At 40.9% G+C, this 26,814-nt stretch overlaps 2 protein-coding genes across 4 annotated transcripts in view; both read left to right on the forward strand.

Annotated features, from left to right (window-relative positions):
• Nucleotides 1–15,549, forward strand: part of magi3a (membrane associated guanylate kinase, WW and PDZ domain containing 3a) — a 106,625-nt gene extending 91,076 nt beyond the window's left edge. The window contains exons 9-22 of one of the 2 annotated variants that reach the window (XM_026154301.1): nucleotides 1,431–1,640; nucleotides 3,132–3,752; nucleotides 5,554–5,585; nucleotides 6,285–6,549; nucleotides 7,269–7,363; nucleotides 7,592–7,784; nucleotides 8,912–9,127; nucleotides 9,656–9,841; nucleotides 9,968–10,061; nucleotides 11,678–11,756; nucleotides 11,969–12,106; nucleotides 12,268–12,406; nucleotides 12,699–12,791; nucleotides 13,708–13,770. In XM_026154301.1, coding sequence (XP_026010086.1) covers nucleotides 1,431–1,640; nucleotides 3,132–3,752; nucleotides 5,554–5,585; nucleotides 6,285–6,549; nucleotides 7,269–7,363; nucleotides 7,592–7,784; nucleotides 8,912–9,127; nucleotides 9,656–9,841; nucleotides 9,968–10,061; nucleotides 11,678–11,756; nucleotides 11,969–12,106; nucleotides 12,268–12,406; nucleotides 12,699–12,751 — 2,321 coding nt within the window. In that variant the 3' untranslated portion in view covers nucleotides 12,752–12,791; nucleotides 13,708–13,770. Of the gene's footprint in view, nucleotides 1–1,430; nucleotides 1,641–3,131; nucleotides 3,753–5,553; nucleotides 5,586–6,284; nucleotides 6,550–7,268; nucleotides 7,364–7,591; nucleotides 7,785–8,911; nucleotides 9,128–9,655; nucleotides 9,842–9,967; nucleotides 10,062–11,677; nucleotides 11,757–11,968; nucleotides 12,107–12,267; nucleotides 12,407–12,698; nucleotides 12,792–13,707 lie in introns of both variants that reach the window. The other variant, XM_026154300.1, reaches the window with a different exon arrangement.
• Nucleotides 15,550–17,174: 1,625 nt separating this feature from the next.
• Nucleotides 17,175–24,621, forward strand: rsbn1 (round spermatid basic protein 1). 2 transcript variants are annotated; one of them, XM_026154896.1, is made up of 7 exons: nucleotides 17,175–17,767; nucleotides 18,136–18,788; nucleotides 21,168–21,305; nucleotides 22,255–22,397; nucleotides 22,488–22,655; nucleotides 22,770–22,878; nucleotides 22,992–24,621. In XM_026154896.1, exons 1-7 carry the CDS (start codon nucleotides 17,224–17,226, stop codon nucleotides 23,526–23,528), a joined length of 2,292 nt encoding a protein of 763 aa, XP_026010681.1. In that variant the 5' UTR covers nucleotides 17,175–17,223; the 3' UTR covers nucleotides 23,529–24,621. The 2 variants fall into 2 exon arrangements, with proteins under 2 accessions (XP_026010681.1, XP_026010682.1); XM_026154897.1 differs by having other exon boundaries at nucleotides 17,176–17,767; nucleotides 18,154–18,788.
• The last annotated feature ends 2,193 nt before the right edge of the window (nucleotides 24,622–26,814 follow it).

A 26,814-nucleotide genomic window follows, 5' to 3' on the forward strand; every position in this document is an offset into this window, starting at 1 on the left:
ATCCTTGCTCAACATAGACTGACATTTGTTAGAATATCCCTTGTACTTGTCCGGCACTGACGCAGCAGTGTCATCTAAGTCATACTTGGCATAATCTTTTTTGTCTTTTCAGAGCGGTCACGTTCCTCTGCCAATTGCCATGCAATTATGCAAATCACAATCCCATGACACATTGAGAGTGGTGTAGGAGACAGGGGAAGGGGGGACTTCTATCTGTGCTCTCCCTAATGAGATTGATGTCCCAGCATCTATCAGTGTGGGAACTGCCAGAGTAGAAGCCCAGCACGCAGGGACAGAGCACATAACTCACAATCTCATAGGCACACACCACAGAGAAGGGCAAGCTCGGATTTAGTTAAAATTTCTCTCTTTCTGTCAAGGCTAACTCTATTTCTTGCTGTCTCTTTCTGTCTCATCACTCTTATCTTGCTCTCTTTTGCACAAATGCACACCTACACACACACACGCGCGCGCACACACTGTCTAATATAATTCTGTTCCTGTCTTCTATAAAAGCGCCCCATTTACACATCCTGCAGGCAACACAAAGGAAATTTGCAATGAAAAGTTTATCTGGAAAATGTCAGGTGCGTTTCAGGATGGATTTATCACTGCAGTGAAAAGAATTGGTTGTTTGCGGGGAGACTTGGGCAAACTTTAGGCATTTTGCAATAACTAGGTGTTTATTGGCTTTGTAAACAGAGCAGTGGTTTTGCAAGTTGTGTGTCTCTGTTTGTGTGTGCGCGTGTGATTTGTTGGAGTTTGCGCTCAAACTGTGAGTTCTTAGTGTTCATGTAATTACTAGCAGTAAGTGATGTGCTGTCAGACATGTTGTCACTGTGCGAGTATTGTTATGATGGTGACAGATGGCAATTTATGAGCAAGCGTTTCAGTGTCTCTTCCTATACTGGGCTCATTTTCGCATACACGTACAATTCCGTCTCACAAACTTTTGAACTACAGAGGCTTGCTGCATTCATGTGTAACTGACGCCACTGTGACTTCATTTACAGTTTAAAAGATGAAAAGACATCCAATTACTTTTAAACTGAAACTGTTTCCAGCAGGTAAACAGAAGCAATTAAGTGAATTTTGACACTTTTTTGCCTTCTGTAGAACACCAGGCAAAATTTTAAATGAACTAATCACATTGGAATCTGTTTATTTTGATGTGTTTAAACTAATATTCTTTAGAAATCAGGCCTTTTCCCAGCTGAAATGTAAATATGTTAGTTTTCAGTTGTTCATTTAGCCACTTCTGAAGCTTTTGCTGTCTGTACATGTGTTCTGTCCGAACATTTTTGTGTGTGGAATTGAAAGCATGGTGTAAAGAATGTGTTCACACCCCAAACATTTAGTGCAATAATTTTACTGAGCGTACTTGTGATATTAGATCATTAATGATTACCTTCTGTCTACGTCTCCTTTAGGTTCCACAGCAGAGGAGCCTGGCAGGGGAATGTGGGGGTTTACTCGAGATCCAACTCAGTTGCAGGGCAACATACTTAAGACAGCACTTAGAAAAAGCCCCCAGGGCTTTGGATTCACCATTATTGGCGGAGACCGACCTGACGAGTTCCTCCAGGTCAAAAACGTCCTGCCAGATGGGCCTGCAGCACATGACAAGAAGATTGCCTCAGGTAACATTCCCCACAGACATAATGTTTTTTAAGTATCTGGTTCGCATGCTGTTTTAACAGTTGGAGACCACCCTGCTGTAATTTGTTTCCATGATGCAAGGTAATACAATTGTTTAAAAGCAAAGTCAACAAAATCCAGTGTCACATTCACGTGTACACGGGTAACTGTGCATGGCATTTATCTTTATTCACGCAGTAACACTTAAGCTGGGCATTAGCATACATTCTGTACATAATACAGCTTAATGTGCCCTTTGTGTACACACAAATAAACACATTCGGAGGCAAAAAACCGAACAGGCACTTCACTCTGAATATCACATTGCTTGATCAAGCAAAGACAAATGTTTATAGGCAGTGTTCAGTGGAGCAGCTCGAAAAATAGAGAAGTCATCAATAAACCTGTGTGTAGTTTATAGTAGAGGCTCACATTTTATACGCACTCGTATATTAAAAATGTAATTAGCCTGCATTCAGGCAGCGTGGCTGCAGGTTGACATGTGTGCTTATGTAAAAACAGGGGATGTATATGAGTCTGCCATGTAGTGTGTTTTGCAAGTGGCACAGTAAGTTCTTTATTGTTGCATGTTCTAGTTCTGTGATCACATGCATGGTGACTGTATTAATTTGAAGTATGTTACTGTGTAATGCCTTAAGATTCACATTACCGTAGTATTGATTGCCGAGCCATTGCGGCTGCTGAGAATCAACTTAAGAGTGGAGCAAAGAGAATAATTATTTTCAGTGTTTCATTTCCCTTGAGAAGGAGGGTAATTGACTATAACAAAAGATGAATGTAATTAATTTCATTGGGTTTTAATTGCAAGCAGTAGACTGTAACATCTTCAAGTAGGTTTTTTTTTTTCATTTCTGAGTATTGGCCCACGGCATTTATTTATGCTAAAGGTTGAGTGTTTGAACTTTGTGAGAAAATATATTTCGCTTAGCTTTTTGAATATGTAGCTGTTGAACTAATCGTATGAGCGACATGTAGTTGGTCTGAACAAGCAACAAACTGGAATATGAAGCTCACTCACGAGAGTGAAAACGTAGCCTTTGTTTTTTCTTTGGTAAAGTATCGATTGTGTGGGTGGGCAATCCACCTCTGGGCATCTAGCCACCTAGCTAGTCAGCAATTCAGCTGCTTATCCAGACCTATATCTGGGGCAGGCCAGGGGTGATTAGAGTCTATCCTTTACAGTACATGGAGATAAAAGGAGGAAAAAGAAAACACGTCAATGACCTCGTTTTATTTTTCTCTCTCGCACACTCCCTCCTCCCCCGTTAACATGTTTGAATTTTTTAAGATATAGGAGTCTACTTATGTAATCCAATTGCATAATTGCGCTTATCCCCATGTCTTTTTATTGGTGTATTGTTGTAATAGTACTTTTCAAAATTTCCTTTGGCATGGTGATGAATACAGAAATTTAAATTTTGTCCAATTTTTTTCATGTCACAAATGTGTAAAAGCTTTTTGTTCTTCTTTAGGTGACGTAATTGTGGACATTAATGGGACATGCGTGCTGGGAAAGACTCATGCTGATGTCGTGCAGATGTTCCAGTCTATCCCAGTCAATCAGTATGTGGACATGGTCCTGTGTCGGGGCTACCCTCTGCCAGAGGACACCAGCAATAGTGAGGAGGCATCGAGCAACCTCAGTGCCTCTAAGGACACTTCTCCTTCCCCTTCGACACCACAAGACCTCAATTATGCTGTCAACGATGGAGCAACCCTTTCTCGGCAGACTGCGTCAGTGCCACCTATAACCAACGGAGGACGCCACCACCATCCTCATTCCCATCAACACCACCACCTTCCACATGCCCTTAATCAAGAAGGGCCTGACCCTACTCTATTACAGCCGGAGCTGGTGAGTGTGCCCTTGGTGAAAGGCCCGGGAGGTTTTGGCTTTGCTATAGCGGATTGCCCCCTGGGACAAAAGGTAAAGATGATCCTGGACGCCCAGTGGTGCCGCGGCTTGTTGAAGGGTGATGTTATCAAGGAGATCAACAGACAGAATGTCCAAACTTTGAGCCACTCGCAGGTGGTCGACATCCTCAAAGACCTGCCTGTGGGCAGTGAGGTCAACGTGCTGGTGCTTAGAGGAGGTGAGTCAGCAATGATGAAAGTTCACTTTGCTGCTATTGTACTATTGTACACTTCTGCTGCAGGTAAGCCTGCAACACTGACATTATAGAAGGATATCACAGGTGGTGAGTTTACAGTACGTATGTTGTGACATCGCTGATGTCTATATTAATCTGCTGTTTAGACAAAATACAGGTGTTAGTGCTATTTAGACCCACGTTTCTGAAGTTACTTTAATCCTCACTCACCTTTACGCCACCTGTTCTATTTCTTTACTTTCTTTTGGCCAAAAGAAAACACAGAGCGTAACAGTCTGGTGAACAGTCTGCTTCCATTTGTAAATAATTTCCTGCGAGAAAGTGAGACATTGTCAAAGATATTTCAACTGTAGAAGAGGTGAGATTTAATGTAATGCACAATGTTTTAATTTAAAAATAACAGCACGCATTGTGGTGTTCAGTAGGTGTTGCTTGAATACACAGACTCTCCCAATGTTAAATAAAGCAATTTCACGCTCTGGTCTACACCAGCTCTGCATCATCCACCATGCACTTTCCCAAACAGGGAGGAAGTCATGCTTAGTCACATGATGAGCTATGCTAGGAAGGTGCAAATAGATGGCAGTTTTGGTGATTCACTTGCTGCCTGGAGAGAAAGTGAGAGGGGAGGTAGGAGTGATGGAGCACAGTGAATAATGATTGCCCTTCTTCTTACTTCATGCTTTCACAGATTTGAAGGGCTTGTTCCTTTATGCCTTTACTGCAGTGCAGTAGCCTAGATTCAAGAGATCAGTGTTGCACCCACATATCAGATGTGCACAGCTGGGGTCTACGTTGAGCTCCAGGGGGTTGTAGTTTGTGTGTATGCTGCTGTGCCAGCCTGATATGCATTTTTTAATTGCAGTGCATATGGAGGATTTGTGTGTTAATGTTTTAAAAAAAAGCAGATCATAGCTTTCCAGGACTAAAAGGAGTAGTGCCGCAGGGCTTCCCTCAGGTCACCCATGGACTGGGATTAGGGTAGGCTTTACTCCCAGCCGGGGGCTAGAACTACCTTCTAATGACAGCAGAGCAGCGAGAAATGAAACAGGAAATTATTTGGCCTTGCTCCCTATACTGGATTTAAATCTGGAAATGAGACAAAGTGCCCTTCCCCATGGGTTGTGTTCTGAACTCAGTATCTGAGATATGATATGATCAGAGATTGTGAAAATGGAGATATTGCCAGTGAATTTTTACATAATATTGGAAATGGGGGGGGGGGGAACTAAATGTTTTTTTATTAAATCGATGCCAGTAATTGTCTTTGTGATAAATTGATTTGATGAAAATTCAAATTTGAAAAGCTTCAGTGTTTATGCTGCTCTAGTAATGTAGCTAACAGCTGGCAGGTTTAAACCACAGAAATGCATGTTTTCCCATGGCTTAAGGTCATCTGTCTCTCATCCCATAAACCGTTCATGCAACTGGAGTCTACTGCCCCCTACTGGTTTACTTACACTCTGGTTCACATTCTGCTCTGTGACCATGACCATGTCAGAGAGAACAAAAACAAAAGCTAAATCTGAAACCTATGAGCAAGTTCACCGTGTGAGTCGGTGGAGAAGAAGGTGCAGATTCTGTATAAGAACCGAGAGAGGGTTTAGTCTTGACATTCAACCACTTCAGGCCAAAAGTTCAAATCTGTAGTAGAGTGAAGAAAATGCAAAATGCAACTCGTCCTTAAATAATTTAATCTGATGTAAGCAGATGTTGGCAGATGTTTGCTGTTGTGTTGTTAATGACGTCACTTTAATTCCCACTTCTGTCTCTCTGCTCACAGGTCAGACGTCTCCAGTGAAGTCACTGAAACCAGTAAGTTTTCTGTCAGTTCAAATCCATTTTGTATGATGAAAAAAATAGACTCTGCTGCTAAAACTGCTGATGAATTATTAAACCAGAAAACTTTTGTCTTGGTTACCCGCAAGCCCCAGCGTGTAAACGTGTGCGTGCTGTAGTAGCTGCTGTTAGAAGCATCATTCAGGGAGCCCACATTAGCCAGGCTGTTATTTCTGGAACTGCATGTGGGTAAATATGCTGGCTTCTGGCAAACGGCAACTTAGCATCCCTCTGTGTATGGGTGTTTAAGATGATATGCCATGTTCAACAGCTTGTTCCTCTGCTACTCCTCCATGATGCACTCTTAAAATAGAGAGTGTTGGGGCACCGACAGGCTTACTCATACTGTTTTATTTGTTCAGTGCATAATTATTTAGATCTGTATGGATGTACTATTTTATTTTCTTTCATTTTATGCCGGTGGAGTAGTTTGTCACTCTGGACAAGCTTTAATGATTTTTTTCCCTCCATTAGCTACCTTCCTACTTTAGACATAAATCATTGCTATAGTATAGAATACCTTTTATTAAATAACCTGCAGACATAATACAATGATGCTGAACACATTGGCAAAAAATATGTAATATATAATCCATTCGTTTAATGGATGATTGCCTTATAATGAGCTCGTGCTTTACCATCTTGTATATCACATTGCTTGTCTCTATGTTGCAGTGCACAGGTCCCATGTCTCACGGAGTAGCCCAGCCTACTTCACACCAGGCACCTCATTCGGTGCCCCAACAAATGGTCCATCCGTTCCCTCAGCCCACGATGCAGCAGCAGAGGCAGGAGATGATCAGCAGCACAGAGACCCTAAGTCAGCCTGAGGCATCCCCCAATGCATCAACGTTCTCCTCCAGCACCCTGCGCTCAGCTTCACCCAAACCAGATGCATCTGAGCTCTACCTCAAGTCCAAGGCCATTCTAGACAGCAAGCGTAAGTACAAGAGTACTTATACTTACACAGTTTACAGTAGTAAACTTTACTACAGATGCAAAGATTTATTTAATTCATTCATGTTTTTTAACGTATTTTTTGGATTAGTGAAATTAACAAGTTACCGGTGTCAATGCTGATTCAAATTGCTACTTTGTGTTTCATTATTACACAAAGAAATCAAATCCTCAGATGTGCAATTCTAAAACCAGCTTACAGTCTTTTGCAAATGCTAACACACTTGTTACTGAATTTCAGGGACACAGAAGCCAAATACGACACAAAAAGACGCAAACGTCTTACTCCTATGTCACAACGAAATACTGCAATCAAAATAATACAGTCAAAACATTTTTGAATCAAATCTGTGCACATGCACCACATGAATTACTTATAGACCACAAACACAGACAAAAAGATTCTGCCACCTCCTGTTAGCGTCTGACAACATCATCTCATTAACATCGCTAGCAGTGTCATCTCTGGCTCGGCAAGAGGGAAAATATTGCTCTAGAGTTTCCAAAAACAGCTGACCTAGTTTAGATTGCTTAATCTCAGATTGCCTTGTGGTCAGCATGCGTTTTTCTTATGTATAGGTGTGTTGTTGCCCATGTCAAGTATCTAGGTGTTTTCCTGATGGTCATGAGAGATTTCATTCTTGCAGTTAATGAATATTTTTCATCAGTTTTTACCAATTATATTTTCTTTTCTCTGTGCAGCTCCCAATACAAAGGACCTGGATGTATTCATCAAAAGGAATCAGGAATCAGGCTTTGGCTTTAGAGTCCTTGGGGGCGAGGGACCAGATCAGCCAGTAAGTCGGAGGCCAGCATCCATTTAAAAGTACTGTTGGAGACCCTCAGTCATAAGAGCAGCAGACTGACACCAAATTGAAGCTGAATTCTGTTGATTTAATATTAACTGAAAGTTTCTTTTCCCATCTCTGGGAATGGTATTATGAAAATACCAGCCAGTCTGTGTCATGAATCTCCCTCAGATCGGTATATTTAGCTATGTCTCTTACACCATCTTACTTCCGCAGGTATATATTGGTGCCATTGTGCCACTCGGTGCAGCTGAGAAGGACGGGCGCTTGCGGGCAGGGGATGAGCTACTTTGTATAGATGGCGTGCCAGTCAAGGGCAAATCCCACAAACAAGTGCTGGAGCTGATGACCAATGCTGCTCGTAATGGCCAAGTCATGCTTACAGTCCGCAGGAAACTAGCATACACAGGTTGGTCTGCTTCTGAATAATCAGCTCCGCATTCCTCTGAGGGCACAGAAAGCGTGGCTTCTTGCTCACTCCTTTGGCTTATATAGGTATGCTAGAGGAGAACCTTTGAGGGAAAGCTTTGATCTGGATTTTTTTTCCATTAATCCTTTAAATTCGTTGTGGTAGATTTTCTCTGACTGAAATGAAGTTTGTCAAAAATGGACTTTTTAAGATGCTACTCTATGCTGTAATTTTCCTGAAAGGAAAAAGATGGAATTTTAAGGACGGTTAATTTATTTTAATCATGGGAGGTGAATTCCAGGTTTCATCTTGAATCAAAATGGGCATAAAGTGGAAACAAGAAAAGAAGATTATTTGCTCTCTGTTTATCTGTCAAGGATGATTGCAGTTGTGTGAAAAGCACTGAAGATTAGATCAGCTGGTAGAGTTAAATCTCAAAGGATGGAAAAAATGCTGACTCTTCTTTCCTTTTTCTTTTTTTCTTTTTTTTTAACTGCACATACCCTGCTGCATCCTGGCTGGTTTACCCCACCGATAGCCATTCCATGAATAGAACAAGCACTTTTTGAAATTACTACAGATTTGATGTATCACAACAACAGCTTGATCACATTGCAAAAAATTAAGCATCAATCATGTGAGGGTTTATGCTTTCAAAGCAGGGGGCTTAGAAAGCGATTCACTGATGCTGGCTTGCAAAACAGAGACTCAGCAAAACAAACATACAATGAAGAGAGATGGAGGTTGCTTAGCTTGTCTTATGAATAACAAATTGGAAAGGCCTTTTATCTCAACTGTAGAGCTGACGGTCTTTCATTTAATGTGGGTAAGACATGCTGCAGAAAGGCTTCTTTGATAAAGCCCCTGCTTCTGCATTATTTACAGAAGGATCTCTGCAAGAGCAAATCAGAAAGATTTTGTCAAGTAATTGTTATTGGTTTAAATTTATGTTAACTAAATCAGACTGCTCATACTTAACGTGTGTTGGTAGAATCATTCTGAAATGTTAATATATTGCATCTTTTTTAATCAGTCCTAGAAATGAAGTCCAAATTTGCTACAATGCTAAGCATTTGTGTTTTAATATTTTTGTACCGTTTTTTTGTTTTTGTTTTTTTTTTTTAAAGATGGTGGAGGAGAAGATGACAACAACCAGCAGCCCCAGCAGGTTGCATCTGCTTTGGTCAACAGCTCTCCCAAGATGCCTCGTACTGAAGCACCAAGCATCATCCAGCCTGCTCAGCCTACCCGTCCTGAGCGCTTTGATGTTACTCTGCAGCGCAAAGACAACGAAGGCTTTGGCTTTGTCATCCTCACGTCAAAGAACAAGCCCCCACCTGGAGGTTAGGAATAAATAAAATCAATAAATCCTTAAAAATGAAATCCTATATTGTGTTTTTACTTTTTGGAACAACAAAATCTTTTAAACATCAAACACATTTCCAGCAAAATCTGTTACTTATTGACATTTAGTTATGCTAGTGGAGAACATGTAGGGAGGGAAGCGTTAAAGTCATTTTTGAAAGGATTGTCCTGAAATAATCGCAAACAATAAATTCCCTTTTCAGATAAGAAATGCTATTTTCATACTGTTAATATTCAAATACTTCCAAAGCTGATGGCACAAATTGTTAATCTTAGCTATTCTCTGTAAAGAGCTTATTGGGTATGTGCTCAACTAAGACTGAGTGTAACATAAGTCATAAACTGATATGTTAGCATGTGCGTAATGCTTTTACATGATGTGCAGGACATCACATAAAGGCATTATGTGTTCTTACTTAAAATTTGGTCTCTAAATGTTGGGCTCATAGAGTTGCATAAACATCCCACACTGCAGACTGTCATTTCTCTGATTTGCTCTCTTCCAGTTATACCTCACAAAATTGGTCGTATTATTGAAGGCAGCCCTACAGACCGTATAGGTCAAATGAAGGTGGGAGACCGTATTTCTGCTGTCAACGGCCGCTCCATCATGGAGCTTTCACACAACGATATTGTTCAACTCATCAAGGATGCTGGAAACATTGTCACTCTTACTGTTGTGCCTGAAGATGGTGAGTTGACACAGACCAAGTCACAGTGTTGCTGCGCTGTTCTTTTGTCATTGTTTGCTTTGTTTTTTAACTGCATTTTCCGGGAATAAGATCATGAGGAATCTTGGCACACTTTTACTTTTACAGACAGCGCTCCTCCGTCTGGAACAAATTCAGCCAAGCAGAGCCCTTCGGCACAACACAGAGCTGTAGGCCAACAGCCTCCCAGCTACCAAGACAGGTAAACGATTATACACGCATACTCCCACACAAGCTTGAGCATCCACACAGGCTTGCCAGTATTCCCCTTTGAAATACTAAGTCCACTGGAGACAATCTAATACAGGTTCTGCCACTTGAACCATAAATTAGCCCCAATCCTCTCAAAGCGCCTTCGGTTTTGTGCTGCAATGTGGCCCATTACTATCTCTTGTGCCTCACACACTCTTCGTTATCCAAAAAGACAGAAAATCCCCCTGTGGTCACCCTTTGGATGGTGAAGCAAAGGAAAAGAGACAGATTAATAGGGAGTCTTGCTTCCCCTTTGATCTTTCTTTTTAAACAAGGCCACCTGTGTCAGACTTTTTAATCCCACTGCCACAGAAATTTGCCACCATCATTTCTTGCCCACGTCCGCTCACTGTCCATCAGCATGCATTCATATTCTCCACATTTAGCCCCCTGTCCAGTCCTCAGCCTCTTCCTCTCCGCTTAATCACCAACATGCCTTGGGTCACACTAGGCTCAGATATGAGCTGAAACTCTCAGCTTGGTGGCATAAAGTGTGCAAACTCTTCTGAAAGCTAGAGCTGGTAAGAATTCCTACGCTCTTTATATAGTGCGTCAGCACAGCGAAGTTCTCACAAAGGCATTGTAATGAGCTCTGCGAAGCATTAAAGTATGCCCCCTTATCTATCACTGAAATGTAAAAGCAACATGGTTCTTTGAAGAATTTACATTTCTCTGTGTGTTGCATAATGACGCCAACAAAAAGAGGCTCATGCTGCTGTAATGAAGGAGGAGTAATGTGTGGATCTCACACTGGACACAGCAGAGAGGGAACAGAATTAGACTCCTTTTCTCCTTTTTTGTTTTTGCTCTCTGATTCTATATTTAAAATGGGATATGCATAAAAACATTGTTACTAATATTACATTTGAATAAGCTGGTGGTACAGGCATGTATGTACGAGAGCACCGAACACATGCATTTTATGGGTTTTCATTAGAATTCGATTTTTGAGGCCAATGTTGATATTTTAGTGTGTCCGTGTATATGTGTGTGTGATTTTTAGTGATTTAAAATCCTGATATTCTGATATATTTTCGATCGATTCTTTTTTCCTTTCAGACACTTGAGGCATAAACAGATTCCCCTGATATTTGTTACGTTATTTATTTACTCGTTTATGCTCTGCCCAGTTTGCTTGGATCAGTTGTGTTTGTGGCATTTCAAGCATGTTGGTTGCCAGAGTGCCCTCTGATAGACTTGCGATGTCAACACTCATACGATGGTTAAAGGGTGTTTCTTCTTTTCTTTTTAGTATTCATTTATTGGCCTTTATAAATGCCAGTGGATTAGCAAACAGCTAATACTCGTCTAGTTTACCTGGGTTATACAAAGGGCTGTGTTTCCCTCACCTTTAAACTGCCACCATAGTTGCTTCTTATTATTTTTGGTATGAATATTGCGCATAACATATCACAGTCTACCTCGTCAGAATAACTGTTTACTGACTCAAATTTTCATAATAAACGACGTCTATTTCATGTCTTTGAAATATTGTTTTCTAAATATAGTAAATATTTAGTGTCATATTATAGTAAATTACACTGTAATGCATCTTCTCTGGGGTAGGAATGGTGACTCCGAGGCTAAGAATCATCTTTCACCAAGAGATGGGACAGGAACTCTCATTCCATCGGGCCCTAAGCAGGTGAGGCCATTGATGTTTATATTTCCCCAGTTGTAGTATTTTATGGTTGTAATCTTGTCATTCTGCCCTGGTGTCAATTGATCCCCAGAAACTCTTGATCGTGATATATATCAACCAAGTAATAGATTTTCCAGATTCATTTCCACCTCAGGAATGATTTTGCATCAATTGCTTCAGTCTTAAAAGCTCACAATCTTTCTTGTGAACAACAGGGCTGCTTTGTGGTGGAGCTGGAACGCAGCCAGAGGGGCTTCGGCTTCAGCCTGAGAGGAGGGAAAGAGTATAACATGGGGCTGTTCATTCTTCGACTGGCCGAGGAGGGACCCGCTCTTAAAGATGGCAGGATACATGTATGTTTTCTTTCTCCACTTTATTGAAGTGCAATAGTTCCTAATCAAAGCTTTGAGTTTCTCACAGAGCACTGTACCTCGGGCAAAATGAGACATCCTGCCCCTAGCAGTGGAAAAGTTAATGTTAATAGATTTTTTTTTCTTTTATTATTATTTGTCAGGTTGGAGATCAAATAGTGGAGATCAATGGCGAGGCCACACAGGGCATTACACACACTCGGGCAATTGAGCTGATCCAAGCAGGAGGCAATAAAGTTCATCTACTTCTCCGACCTGGCCAGGGCTTGGTCCCGGATCACAGTGAGTTATTGCAGAGCATTGCGTGCATGTTGTCGCCGCTGCATATAGATCTACTTAATAGCTTATTAGTCATACATATAGAGAAGCTTTTGTATGGATATGCTAGATAGCAGGGTGCCGAGTTTCCTTTTTCTCATGCATGTGTTGCAAGCTTTCTTGACTTTTCTCTCTTCTCATTCTGTTTTACTACTGCTATTTGGATCTGCCTTTTGTGCTCTTTATCTGCCTTGCTTTCTCTGTTTTCTGCTCTAGCACGGCTGTCTATTTCTACTTTTATCTCTTCCTTCTATAGGTCTGAACTCTTCTTCCACCCTGTGCTTCTACATGAAACCAGAGCATCACTAAAGGCCTCACTGCTTTTCTTGGTCTGTCCCTAATAACATTGGTAATCCTTGTACTCCACCTACTTTTGTCTTAGAACTCTCCTTTCAGAGTGATTTAACTCCCAAATTAAAGTGTTATTCTCTATCCACTATGTCATCCCCCATGATCAGCCTGAATAGATCAGTTCGTTGTAGCTCAGTAATAACCTAATGTATTACAGTATAACCAGACTATCTAGAGGGCTGAACTAAAGCAGTGAGTCCTAGAAGAACAAACAGGCCTGCAGGAGCATTGGAAGGCTTCTGAGCCCCACAGGTTATTTTTTAAGGGTATTACAAAACAAGATGCCACTGAACACTCACTGCGTCCTTAGTTTGAGTGAAGATGGATGCCTGGAGAGAAGTTCTTAACCAGATATTGATCAGTGAGTGGAAAAGTAGTAAAAGGATCTGTGTTTATTCACTGGCATCAATCTTTCAATCCAAAGACCAAATTATTTGAATGAGTTGTTGCTCTTAGAAATCCAAAAGCTCATTTCAGCACCTCTAAGTCCATCACGCTCACTTTTCTCTCTCTGTTTTTTTCTGCTGCATATATCTGCTCTCAACTACAGCTGTGCAGTTCTTATCAGCTCTGGGGAAAATTGAAACGTCAGTGCTGAGTGAACTCTAGCACCTTTTCATTGATAGCTACGTTGTCAGCTGATACACATCTCAAACAAGGCAAATATATTAGAGGGGGCTATTACAAAGGACTATTACAGAAAGTGTGGTAGACGGAAAAAATCTTTTTTCCAAAAACTGAGCATATCGCGCTTCTATTGTATGACTTATTTAATCATCTTTAATCTTTGTTGAATGTGCAAAAAATATCTCGTTATGATTTTTTTTTTAGCTTCTGCAGTTTCTTTGCTTTCACATAGCAGTTTTTTTGCTTAGCTCAAACTTTTTTCTTACTATCTGCTGCTTGCTTTGTAGGTTCAAAGGACAAAGTAACCATTCCAACCTCAAGCTTTCCCAGATTCTCTGTATCTGATGGGCAGTCATCTCCAGCTTCTCCATCCTCTGTCTCCCTCTCTACCTCTGAACTTTCCCCATCCTCACCCAAAATATCTGCCCCTGATGAGTTCCCTGGGGGTGACGGCATAGAACGTGGGTCCCCTGGTGCTGCGAGGGAGCATGGTAGGCAGGCTAACAAACCAAGAGGACAGCAGCTCTCTGACCCTAACCATAAGCGCACCACCAGCCCAAGCACCCAGACCAATAAAACAAGCAGGAGCGACTCCGCAAATGGTAGCCCCAAAAGAGCCACTGAAGGCCAAAGGGAGCACATAGATCGCTCCCAGAGCCCTCGAAAAACAGACCAAGGCCACAGCGGATCCCTGGAGGACATGAGCAAGGACAGAAAAGCCCAGGGACAGAGAGGCTCCAAGTGGGAACGTGACCCTGCCGTGCCTTTGAGCAACCTGGAGGAGCCTCACAGCCCCAGGCGCCCAGCTGGCCAAAAGCCCAATATTGCCTCTGGAGAAGAGAAGGACCTGAGGTACAAGCAGACTGATTCAGCTTACTGGCAGGAAAGAGGAGCTACAGAGAGTGGAGACAAAACCTGGGGAACCACTGACTACTACAGAAAGGCAAAGAGGGCTGAGCAAGAGGCACTGGTCCAAAAATCCAACTCCCAAGCATACAGGGAGAGGGTGGGGTCAGACGCTGATGGTGGCACACTGAGCCGAAAGACCGCAAGAGACAAACGGGACAAGGAACATCGAGATGGCAAGTACCATGGTTCAACTGAAGAAGTGAATAAAAAGGACCCACGAGGTTCAAACAGTAGCATCCCAGACCCCAGCTGTAATGGGAACACTTCCAGCAAGAAGGGTCCCATCACCCCGGGCCCGTGGAAAGTTCCCAGTTCTGCCAAGATCCAGTCCCGAGTGGACACCACATATGCAGATATCTGAAACCCTGCCAGGACTCTGCATATATAAAGAAAAAGCTGAGCCACAAACATGAATTCAGAATTGAAGGATTATTTTTTTTAGACATGTCTGACATAGCAGATCACTGTGCAACCAGCAACATAGCTTCTCATTGCTCCTGATTATTTTTTTTTTCTCCAACCACTTTGCCTACATCAGTTTGCATCAAGCTGCTGATATCTGATCCGACACACGTTGTACCTACATGAGAATTTGTACTGTATAATGATGTGTAAGCATGTGTGTAACAGATGGGTTCTGAGTGTGGTATTTGGAAGTAACAATGACGTCTATTTTGTGCCAATCAGAGACTCCGGTAATATAAAGAAGCTGCTCCTAATTGCACTCACTGTGAGACTGTTTGTGGGTTTTTTGGATAAACTGCTCTCCTCCCCACCACGATGAAGGATCCAGATTTTTTTTTGTTTGTTTGTTTTGGGGTTGTTTTTTTTTATTACGTGTGTCACGTTTGAAGGTTTAAAGGCATACACATGCAATCACAGCTTTTCTTCCAGGTGAGACTAACTCACTGTTGCTGTCACAAATGGATGTTTTAAAAACTGAGACTTGTGATTTTCTCTGATCGCTGTCTTAAAAGCGAAACTGTCTTGTAAGTCCTTTATGGTTTGTTTTTTGAGACCGACTAGAGTCGTGAATCGTCTGTGTGACTGCATTCATACATGCGAAGACATGAATTCCCTTAGCATATCAGAGAATGGAAAGACTACCCTGGAGCTTTATATGCATAAATCAGCAGACCAGATACTTGTGGTTATAGTTCTAATGTTTGTTATATGTGTGTTAATGAAAATAAAGCATAATGTAATTTATTGAAATTAAATGTACACAGAACAGTTAGTACACATAATTTCACTTTTCACGTGGACTTGATGAGGCAAGGTAGAAATGGAACGTGTAGATAAGCATCTCCATCTAAAAGAATACATTCAAAGACTGCAGTTTATGCATCTAATTTCATTCAAGCCTGATTCATAAAGTTGCTGACTGTTCACAGCTCTGTATTTTAGGTCCTCTGCCTGCGTGTACGTATACAAGCTGACTTGTAGGCCTGTGTATTTTAAATATCACTGTAGCATCGACTATACTGAAAATGAAACATATCTCATTTAACAAAGTGGTTACACATATATCGACTCATATTATACATGAATTGAATTAACAGAGGCTGACTGTAAGAAGTGAGACATCTGGCTTTTAACTTACTAAAAACATTAGAAGATATGTCTTTTTGTTAACCATAAATATAGGCACAAAAACAGATGGTTCCAACACAAATATCTATTTTTGATCATTATTTTTAGTACATGACCCCCATGATTTAAGTAGTATAGTATTAATATTATGCTCCATTATAGGCAAGATGCCTGAAGAATTCACCAAATAGTCACCCTTTGGTGATTGAACATATAGTGCATGAAATTGGCAGTACCATTTCTTTAGGAGTCTGGCTTGAAATTACAATCTAAGGTTTGTCAACTTTCTTTTTTTAATAAATTCAGTGTAATAAAAAAGTTATTGGGATATGTTGCCCTGCTCTAAAATGACAATGTAGCATCGTTCCAGTGTTTCTCCTGTGGAGTAGAGACACCTAGTGGTTTATACACTGCTGTTCACAAGCAAATTATTGCTTGAACCCAACCCATAAGGATGTGAAGCAGTAATACATGCATCTGTGGGTCTGTAAGACCACTGCTTAATTTATTGTCCACTTTATTGTGACTATGATGCGATACTGTATTAATTACTGTTCATGCCATTACCATGTATGATACTGTGGCCTTGTATTGCTCCAACATATATACATATATATATAAATATATAAAAAAAACTTTTAGTTTTACATCATGGTAGTTGTAAATGTTTATAAATTGTACAGCACCTGTATAAATATTTGCCTTCATGCAGGAAAAAAATCCTCTAAATTGTTTCATTATTTTTTTAAGGGAAGGGAACTGAGAGGAAATGCTATAAAGTGGTTCAAAAGAAATAATAATAATCTGGTCATGGCATTTTGTTCATGCACTGATAAATAAAGGTTTACTGATTCAACATGTTTGTTTTGTCCTCTTTTTACGCCTCTAGTGGGTGTGCCACTGCATTATGATGACAACTTTAAAATATATATATATTTTTACCTCAAATTGGAGTCGGTTACAGTGGTTTATCGTTGTGGCGTGTAATATTGCTACTTCACAGCTCTCACCCGCTGCAAACGCAAAAGCTCCGCCTCCAGTGGGTTAACCATTACGTCAGCTGAGCGGAGGTGAGTGCGTGCAAAGCCGCACGCATTCAGTACATTCCAAACTCCAACTCCCATGCAGCCATGCGCCGTCTTTAAACTACATTACCTACAGATCAATGCGTTGCGCGTGCGCAATGGACTCAAATCAGCGAAGGGAACTACAAATTAACGGCAAGAGGACTACATATTGTCGGGGACCTGCGCAGTAGGAACCCAGAGTCCTTTAAATTGTTGACTACTGTACGTGCAAAGATGGCAGCTCAGGTCGACTTGCTCCGTGCCAAAGTAGAAGACAAAATGGTAAGGGATCGTCTGGAGCGATTCATGAAAGAGAAGAAGAAGAAAAAGAAAAGGGACTTGTCACCGTTGGCCGACAAACGGGAGAGGTCTGAAAAAGAAGCGAAAAACGTGAAGCTCCATCACCACCATCATAATCACAAACATGCCGAGCACCGGATCCATCAGCCGCATCAGCTGCAGCAAAATCCCAAGCCCCACAACTTCAGCACGGACAAGCTCGTCCTGCACAGCCACCATCACAATCACAGCCTCACCAACGGCACGAAGAAGCCGATTTTTCCTCCGCCTCAGCCGCGAAAGGTGCCGGAGCAGCTACAGAAGAAGCAAACGGTGCCTTCACAGCCACCTGCGCTCTTCACTTTCACGCCTCTCAAAGTGGTCAAGGCCAAGCCCCAGGAATTCAAAGAAAAGCCCAGGGATAAGGACCTGAAACTAAAGCTGAAGAAGGAAAATGAAGAAGCAAATGTGAAACACGCCGAACTGAAGAAAAAGAAGGGTGAGCTTTGCTATTTTCATTTATTTATTTATTTACTTTCGTTTAAAGACTGTTGGCATTTGAAGATGGATGTTGGGGGGATCTGAATGACAAGTAATGGCATGTAATGTGTGAGTCTTCTGATTACAACAATTTGTAATGTTTGCTGTTAAGTAGTGCAATTTATAGAGTAGCTATACAACTGACCTAGTGTATATCCTTTGATAGTAAATAAGAAAAAAAGAAGCAATGAATACGTAAAACTTACAGAAAATATGTCCCCGAACCTCCCTTTAATCATCATTGCTAGTCTGCTGCATTATGGGTTGACTAAAGAACAGAGCTAAACACAGCTTTTTTTATGCACATCCTTCTTTTCTAACTTTTAGCTGCTCATTTACTTGTAGAGCCAAGGCCTCACAATGAGAATGGCAAGTCTTTAACACTAGAAGAATATCTCCTTAAGAAAAAAAAGAAGAAGAATCATGAGGATGAGCAAGGTGTCAAGAAGGTTCGACACATGCACAACAAAGCCGTTCAGACTGTATGCTCAGGGGTTGGAAAAGATCCTTCTCTGCCTGGCAGCATTAAGCATGAAAGCAATCACCATCCCGGCAGAGATGCTGTCGACTACCCGGCCCACCTCCATGCTCTCAAACAGGTTCACGCCCCCTTCTTTTCCCACCAGGACCACTACATCCGCAGCTCCTGTCTCCAGACAGGAACACGATATGGACGCTTCATACACGAGGAAAGGCAACCCAATGGTGGGGGGTCTATCTTGCACGCCTATGCTGACGAGTTGGCCTGTCTTAGTCCGGCTGAGATGGAGTGCTTTGCCCAGGAATTTCTGAAGCTGGCTTTTGCCGAAAAGCCTAAAGGTGCAGCCTCATATGCCTTGTCAGTAGTACACAATGCAGCTGCATACCTACCGGACTTCTTGGACTACTTTGCCTTCAACTTCCCCAACACGCCGGTCAAAATGGAGATAATGGGCAAGAAAGACATTGAGACTACCACTATTGCCAACTTTCAGTCTCAGGTATGTGAAAAGGGCAAAGGGTTCTCTTGACCATAACACAAAAAATGTAAACAGAATCCCTCGTGACTTCCATAAACAAATACAGTACAGGACACTGCTTGGGGTGAGCAGAGTGGTTAGATGCTGATCAGCATGAATTTGTGTTTAAAATATTTTATTTTATTTTTAAAAAAAGGCTGAAAAGAGTAATTTCCATTATGAATGGAACTAACTAAATGTTAAATATATATTGCTTATAATAGATGTTTTAGTGTAAAGATTCCTTGGTTTTAATCAACTAACAGTACAAAACCTCTTGTGCTATAATATCAGAGCATAAGTGGATTTATAGAGGGGGTAGTTTTGGGAAGAGCAAATTTAAACTTGCAGAATATGTTGGGTTTTGGGGGGTTTTTTGTTTTGTTTTTAAGAACATTTTTGTGTCAGAGATGCAAAAACATAAATGTAGTAAATCAGGTTACAGCTGAGATTATCTGTCATGAACGAAAACTGAGTGTTTTTAAGTTGTAGATGGTGGAAATGGATAGCATCGCCCATAAGGGCAATGAGTTCCCTCACTCCACCAATGTTTATACATCAGGTGCAGATACTTTTTCTGGTGAGATGCGATACACCAAAACCGAAAACAAATTTTAGATAAAATCAATATTGTTGTGAGTCAGAGCAAGTCTTACAAAAGCCACGATCTTAAATGAGGTACAAAAATATTTGCCTCTCAGTAGCTGTCTGTGTTTAATGTATATTCTCATTAAGTTGATAAACTGCTGGTGGCTGGCTGCGTTTGTTCTCATAGGGCACTTACAGTCACAGTTGTTTCATGACGTTGCAAATAGGGGTGGGTTTTGATTATCGATTTATCGATTAAAATCGATTCTGGCTTGGATAATGTGATATCGATTCATTAAAATCCTGAATCGATTTTTAAATATAAATGTATTTTGCCCGAAATGCCAGAATCTCAAGTTAAACCTCACGAACTTTCTACAACCATCGGCGGGCGCTTTGTGTTTACGTCCTTTTTTTGCGCTGATTCTGAAGCTGCAGGTTTGATCTCTTTCCAAACAATATTAACTGAACCAGCAGCAAAAGAAGATCCAAACTACGCTTTACATAAACATTGTCCCGAATTTCCTCTTACTTTTGCTGTTTTGCTTCCACCACGATAAAATCCCACTTCATGAGCTCTCTCTCTCTCTTTCTCTCTCTCAGGAATAGTTTTCCATCTAAAAATCTCTGTTTTTTGCATTATTCGCTTACTTATTACCCACCAGTCTATGGTGTCGGCCACTGTTTTTTTTGTTTTGTTTTGTTTTGGGTTGTTTTACTTACTTCTGACAAGAAAGCCTCATTTCTGCCGTTCAATACTGAACAAATGTAAACTTTTTAAAATTATGCAAAATTGGAAAAGGCTTAGCTGTGTCTTTAATCAAACCTCTGTAACTTTGCTCTGCTTCACTTCGTTTTTGACTGCACAATATTTTTAAGGTCATCTGCTATAAAAACTCAGACCAGGAAACCGCCTTCATGTTTTTCTGTGTTTTATACTCAGTTACTTTGACACAAATCTGCTGTGATGCTTACACCTTTGATAAAGTCTCACAACTTTCTTTTTATAGATATAAAAATATTGATATGTACTGATAAGTGATCCGAATTATAATATTTCAGACTGTCTGAGGCAAAATTTCCCCGAATCGAATCAATTCGGGACCTTGTGAATCGGAATTGAATCGATTCTAGAAATCAGTGACGATACTTAGCCCTAGTTGCAAATTGATTCCTAACTGCAGAAAGATGAAACTGTGTCAGTACATCTGCAAATGTGTGATGCTGAAAAGGATACAGAGCTCAGCAGTTTGTCGTCTCACCACTGCATAAATGCACAAAATGTTTTTGTTGTTGTTTTTACTTACTACAGAATTTTACTAGGTCATTACATAAAACAGCAGTGTTTATGTTGCTGATCACGTCTGTGATTCATGAAGCGTTTGATCATTTTGCTACAATGACTGTAGTCTAGTATATTTTCTATGCATTTATGTGCTTCTACAAATAAAGGTGTGACTCACAGATTACGGTCTGTAGTGTCGGCTAGACACACACGGGCCAGAAATCCATTAGAGTGACTTGTGTATGGATTTTCCCCCTCCTTTGAATATGCTACCAGGTGATGTGTGACTGAGTAAATCGAATCTGTTAGCCATAAAGTGTCACTGAAGCTTTGTCACAATCATTAATCTGTGATATGAGAGTGCCCATTCTTCTTCGGGTTTTGACATTTAACAGTCATTTGTTTTGTGTCTAAATGCAGTATACAAAGACAGTAAGTTAGACTGTAGCGCACACCCTGAAATATATTTAAAATTTCTGCTGTCCTAGGTGAATCGGACTTACTGTTCAGGGACTTATCGAGCAGGACCCATGAGGCAGATCAGCTTGGTTGGAGCCGTTGACGAGGAAGTTGGAGATTACTTCCCAGATTTCCTGGACATGCTGGAAGAGTCACCATTTCTCAAGGTCAGAGGAAATATTAGAGTCCTAATAGATGGAAGTTTGTAGTCTGCCTACATGGCTCACACAGCAGCACTTAGGTTTTGTAACAATTTTGTTTTGTGTACCATATGCTAAAGAAGTGGGACAAGAGTATGCATACATTGCTGCAGCACTCTACAACCTACTGCTTACTCTAACTTTATGGAACAAAGTACTGTGAAACTAGCTACTTGGTTCTGTAAGGCTGCAATTGGACCCTTCTCATGCTGTATGTGCCCTAACCAGTAAACATTAGGTCACTCAGCATTAGCACTAAGTGATTATTTTAATGCTAACATAAGAAATCGGATGAATCCAGAGGTATACTAGAGCCTTATGTGTGCCATTATTCATCCAAATAAATTGAGAACAACATGCATTGTGTTGCATAACAAACAATAACTGATGTTGGCTCTAGTGAAAGCTTAATGGAGCACAGAAAATACAAATATAGAGTCCTGAATACTTCAGTAAATTATTGCCTGCAAAAAGCAAAATATTGCATATGAAAAATGGCAATTTTTTTCATTTGGCCTTATTTATGAAATCCTAAATGGTAGGGACTGTGTATTTAAAGTGATTCTAAAACTGAACCTGACTTTCCAATGATTATTTCAAATTGAATATGCTCGAAGCCTAAAGTACAGGAAGCAAAAACTTGTTGCAGTACTTACGTTCTGGGCCGTAGACTTGAAGATGTTGAATACAGTATGTTGCTGTCAGGAATGTTAAGAAGTACCAATACTCTGATTGATCTAGTGCTAACACATTCCTACTGGTTACAAGTTGTTACCACCATCCTCCAGCATTACCCAGCATATACAGGGCTCATCGGCAAATTGCATATGCTTAATAGGCTGTAATATGATGCATATCAAGGTAAACTTGATGCCTTGATGTTTCTTAATGTTTGTGTCTGTGTATATCATCACAGATGACCCTCCCATGGGGAACCCTCTCTAGTCTAAAACTGGACTGTCGCTCTCAGAGTGATGATGGGCCGATCATGTGGGTCCGACCAGGTGAACAGATGGTGCCCACTGCTGACATGCCTAAGTCTCCTTTCAAACGGCGCAGGTACAAGTTCATCTGTGGGTTTATCAGTGTATATAGGCAAAGTACTCATGATGTAACCTCTGGTTTTCTTGTTCTTGTGTGTTTCTTCAGGTCCATGAATGAGGTAAAAAATCTGCACTACCTACCGAGAACCAGTGAACCCAGGGAGGTTCTCTTTGAAGACCGGACTAAGGCCCATGCTGATCATATTGGGCAGAGTTTTGACTGGCAGAGCACTGCTGCTGTCGGTGTACTGAAAGCAGTGCATTTCGGAGAAGGGTGAGTATCTCTTAAATAAAGATGATGCGATAGCAGCACCTCATGCATCATGATATGTGAAGTGGGAAAGTAACTTTTCGATATACTTTGTTTCTTTTTTAAAATCTCTTACAGGAATAACCGACCACGTATAACCAAAGATGTAGTGTGTTTTGATGCTGGGGACTTCAATGAAGTTGTCCAGAGGCTGCAGCTGGATCTGTACGAACCTCCAGTAGCTCAGGTGAGACGTGCGGCTTTATAGCAATGTGTTTTGTTTTTTGTTTTTTATATTATAGCGGGGTTTTTTTGTTTGCTTTAAAATAAAACCGCTATGTGTCTTCGTTCTTTGTGCAGTGTGTTCAATGGGTGGATGATGCAAAGCTCAACCAGCTGAGGAGGGAAGGCATTCGCTATATCCGCGCCCAGCTGTGTGACGATGACATTTACTTTATCCCAAGGAACGTCATCCACCAATTCAAGACCGTGTCTGCAGTCTGCAGCCTCGCCTGGCACATCCGCCTCAAAGAGTACCATTCAGAAGACGTAACCGCAAAGGAGGAGCAGCAACCCAACGATCTCAGCCCCACCTCTGGTCGAGTGTCGTTTTCCTCCCCTGCGAGGCCTGATGCCTCCATAACCCCCTGTGCAAGACCACAGGGAGACAACATCCAGGGTGGGGTGGCTAAAACCGAAGAACCTGAGTTCCAGAGGCCTGCAACACCTTCCCAGGAAACCCAGCCAGCCCCTCCACAGCCTGCTAAATCTGCTCACCTCCCAACAACATACAAGGATCCCCACCATTTCTTAGCACCAGTCCGCCCTGGATGTACACCTTCAAAAGAGCCCAGCCTTCCGAAAGCTCATGGCCACACTGCAGACTTCCCTGAATGACCTTATGCCCCCATCTACCCCCACAACCTATATTTCCCCTGTAAAGGAATTTTGGACTTGGACTGACATTTTTGTCAATCAGGAAGCTTTTCGACTTAACTTATTGTTCATGCTTTTGTTTTTAATCTTCAAATGTTGTTTATGATGTAGTCACATGTTTTCCCGTAAGTCCAATTACATAATTTAATGGGATTGTATAATACAATTTCTTATTTTATATTGCTCTCATATTCACTGTAACGCTTCACTGTTTTATTCAGAAGCTGTGTATGATGTATAGAAACTATTATTTTTTAGACTGACATAATTTGTCACATGCACATGTTTTAATATATGTTGAATGTTTAGCTGGTTTAGCTTCCATATCATGGAAGAATTGAAGTCGCAAAATGCTTGTGGATCGATTTAGAAGCTTAAAAAATGTAAGTATAGAAGCATGATACTGATCTTTTTTTATTTTTTTATTAGTTTCAGTGACCGATGCAAAGTGAACTAATGTTACCTTAAGAATACTGTGGCTTCTCATTGATAGACTGAGTTGTCAAAGTGCTGCCAGGCCTTTCTTATTTGATTTAAAAGCTTGGGAAGAATTTGACTTTTTACATTCATCATGCCTATGGAAATAATAATTAGCTATTACTTTTATTATTTTCAAATGCCGTCTTTTAAACTTGAGTATAATTTCCTTTAAACGAGGCAACATACAATATATTACAAGCACTTAAATCTTACTCGTCTGCTTCATAAGTTGAAGTTAAGGCAGTTCTTTATTTAAAAAACATTTTATACAGGGCCTTTTTCTTACTGTTAATACAGTTTTTTGATATTTATTTATTTTCTTAATATCGAGCTTAACATATAAACACAGGTTTATAACCAGTGATGAGTATTTAAGATTATGACCTAATTGTAAAAGCACTTCTAAGTGACTAAGGAATCACATCTATTGCGCTTAGCAATAACAATTTGACTCTTTTCTTCATGTGTGGAGTTTGTATTCAGAATTTGGAATGTAAATATTATATTGTTATTGCTGGGAATATGTTGCAGCTGTCTTTCAGTCTGTTTAATTAAAATTCCATTCACACTCTTATTGTTAGCTGATAATGTCATTATGCTGAAGAAGGCACTTTGTAGTGAGTTTGACGTGGTTGCAACTATGGCTACGTTCACACTGCAGGTCTTAATGCTCAATTCCGATTTTTTGATCAAATCCGATTTTTTTTTGTCTGCGTGTTCACACTACAAATAAAATGCGACAGCAAAGGCGCTCTAGTGTGAACGCTCAAAGCGGCCCGCATGCGCAAAAGAAGACTTCACACACAACGCGCTCTGTTTAGACCCAGACCAAACAGTATTGTTTGACAGATGGCCCTTAATATAAAGACTTCGGACTTTACGTTTCCCAATTTTTGCTTTAAGTTATTTTGTTATTTACATAATAATGTAAATAACCTAATAATTATCCTTATTGCTGTTTTAGAGAGGAGCGGTGCTTCAAAGGATAGCTGCAGATTTCTGTCAGAATCTGCAGATTATACAGTACAAATAAAATGTTCACGTTTCTCCAACGTTGTCTTCCCAACAGTTTCACTGACATCTACACGGGATGGCCAGGAAGCGTTCGTGATGTCTTATCGGGCGCTTCTCCGGCGCTGAGAATTGGCGTCTGTCTTGTGTTGGTGACGTAAAAGGCGGATTTAATGCGACATGACCGTTCAAACAGCAGTCGCTTTCTAAAACATCGGATATGTATCGGATTCAGTACCACATACGAAAGTGACCCAGATCGGATTTGAAAATATCGGATTTGCGCTCTGTCATAGCATGATCGGATATGGGTCGCATAGGGTCAGAAAAATCGGATTTGATGCGCTTTCGCCTGCAGTGTGAACGTAGCCTATGTGGCGTCAGTAAGGCTACGTTCACACTGCAGGCGAAAGCGCATCAAATCCGGTTTTTTGACCCTATGCGACCCATATCCGATCATGCTATGACAGTGTGAACGGCGCAAATCCGATATTTTCAAATCCGATCTGGGTCACTTTCGTATGTGGTACTGAATCCGATACATATCCGATGTTTTAGAAAGCGACTGCTGTTTGAACGGTCAAGTCGCATTAAATCCGCCTTTTACGTCACCGACACAAGACTGAAGCCAATTATCAGCGCCAGAGAAGCGCCCGAGAAGACATCGCGAACGCTTCCTGGCCATCCAGTGTGGATGTCAGTGAAACTGTTGGGAAGACAACGTAAACATTTTATTTGTACTGTATAATCTGCAGATTCTGACAGAAATCTGCAACTATCCTTTGAAGCACCGCTCCTCTCTTAAACAGCAATAAGGATCATTATTAGGTTATTTACATTATTATGTAAATAACAAAATAACTTAAAGCAAAAATTGGGAAACGTGAAGACCGAAGTCTTTATATTAACGGCCATCAGTCAAACAATACTGTTGCTCTGGGTCTAAACAGAGCGCGTTGTGTGTGACATCTTCTTTTGCGCATGCGGGCCGCTTTGAGCGTTCACACTAGAGAGCGTTTGCTGTCGCATTTTATTTGTAGTGTGAACGAGCAGACAAAAAAATCGGATTTGATCAAAAAATCGGAATTGAGCATTAAGACCTGCAGTGTGAACGTAGCCAAAGTGTAAGCCCCGCCCAAAAATACTGCTATCTGTCACAACATTAGAACTACTTGCCTCATAGTATGCAGCTCCTGGCACAGCACTGTCAGCAATCCCAAAGGGTCTGTGTCTGTGGTCTCTGGGGATCAGACTATTGCATCTCACAAATGCACAATTATATTCGAACCTGAAGTTTTGAGGCCCAGTCGATGCCTTGGACATTTTAATCTGTTCAGCCACTCCTGAGCACTTTTTGTGCTGCTCAGGGAGGCCCATACAGCTTTTTTTGGAGTGGTACCATCCACATGAATACCAGAATTATTTCCTCAAAGTCCAACACAGTCTGTGTTATTTCTTTGCGTCTCTTTAATGCTGTGGCTAATAGGCATATAGCATCGTAGCTTTGATCACGTTTTAGAGTACGTCAGAGTCTCTGAAAAACCTTCATTCTGTTTTCTAAATTTTGTTCCTGTGTGAAGGAAGTGATGGTGTTTTGCTGCCTTTGCTATACCACTGACTACATCTTAGTGCCTTGTACTGTATGTAGTAAGCCTCATTTAAACCTGCAAGGTTTATTTGTTGAGTAGGATGGTAAAATGGGGAGAGGCTAAACAGCCATAGTGTACCATGTTTTTGTTATTTAAAAAAAAAAAAG

The sequence above is a fragment of the Astatotilapia calliptera genome, chromosome 20 (genome assembly GCF_900246225.1).
Source record: "Astatotilapia calliptera chromosome 20, fAstCal1.2, whole genome shotgun sequence".
NCBI classification, from domain to species: Eukaryota; Metazoa; Chordata; class Actinopteri; order Cichliformes; family Cichlidae; genus Astatotilapia; species Astatotilapia calliptera.

Excerpts from the sequence above, each read along its gene's own strand:
- rsbn1 (XM_026154896.1), top strand. The coding sequence starts at position 17,224 with ATGGCAGCTCAGGTCGACTTGCTCCGTGCCAAAGTAGAAGACAAAATG. Across the intron at positions 18,789-21,167 it reads TTGCCAACTTTCAGTCTCAG|GTGAATCGGACTTACTGTTC; the intron begins GTATGTGAAAAG and ends CTGCTGTCCTAG. Across the intron at positions 21,306-22,254 it reads AAGAGTCACCATTTCTCAAG|ATGACCCTCCCATGGGGAAC; the intron begins GTCAGAGGAAAT and ends ATATCATCACAG.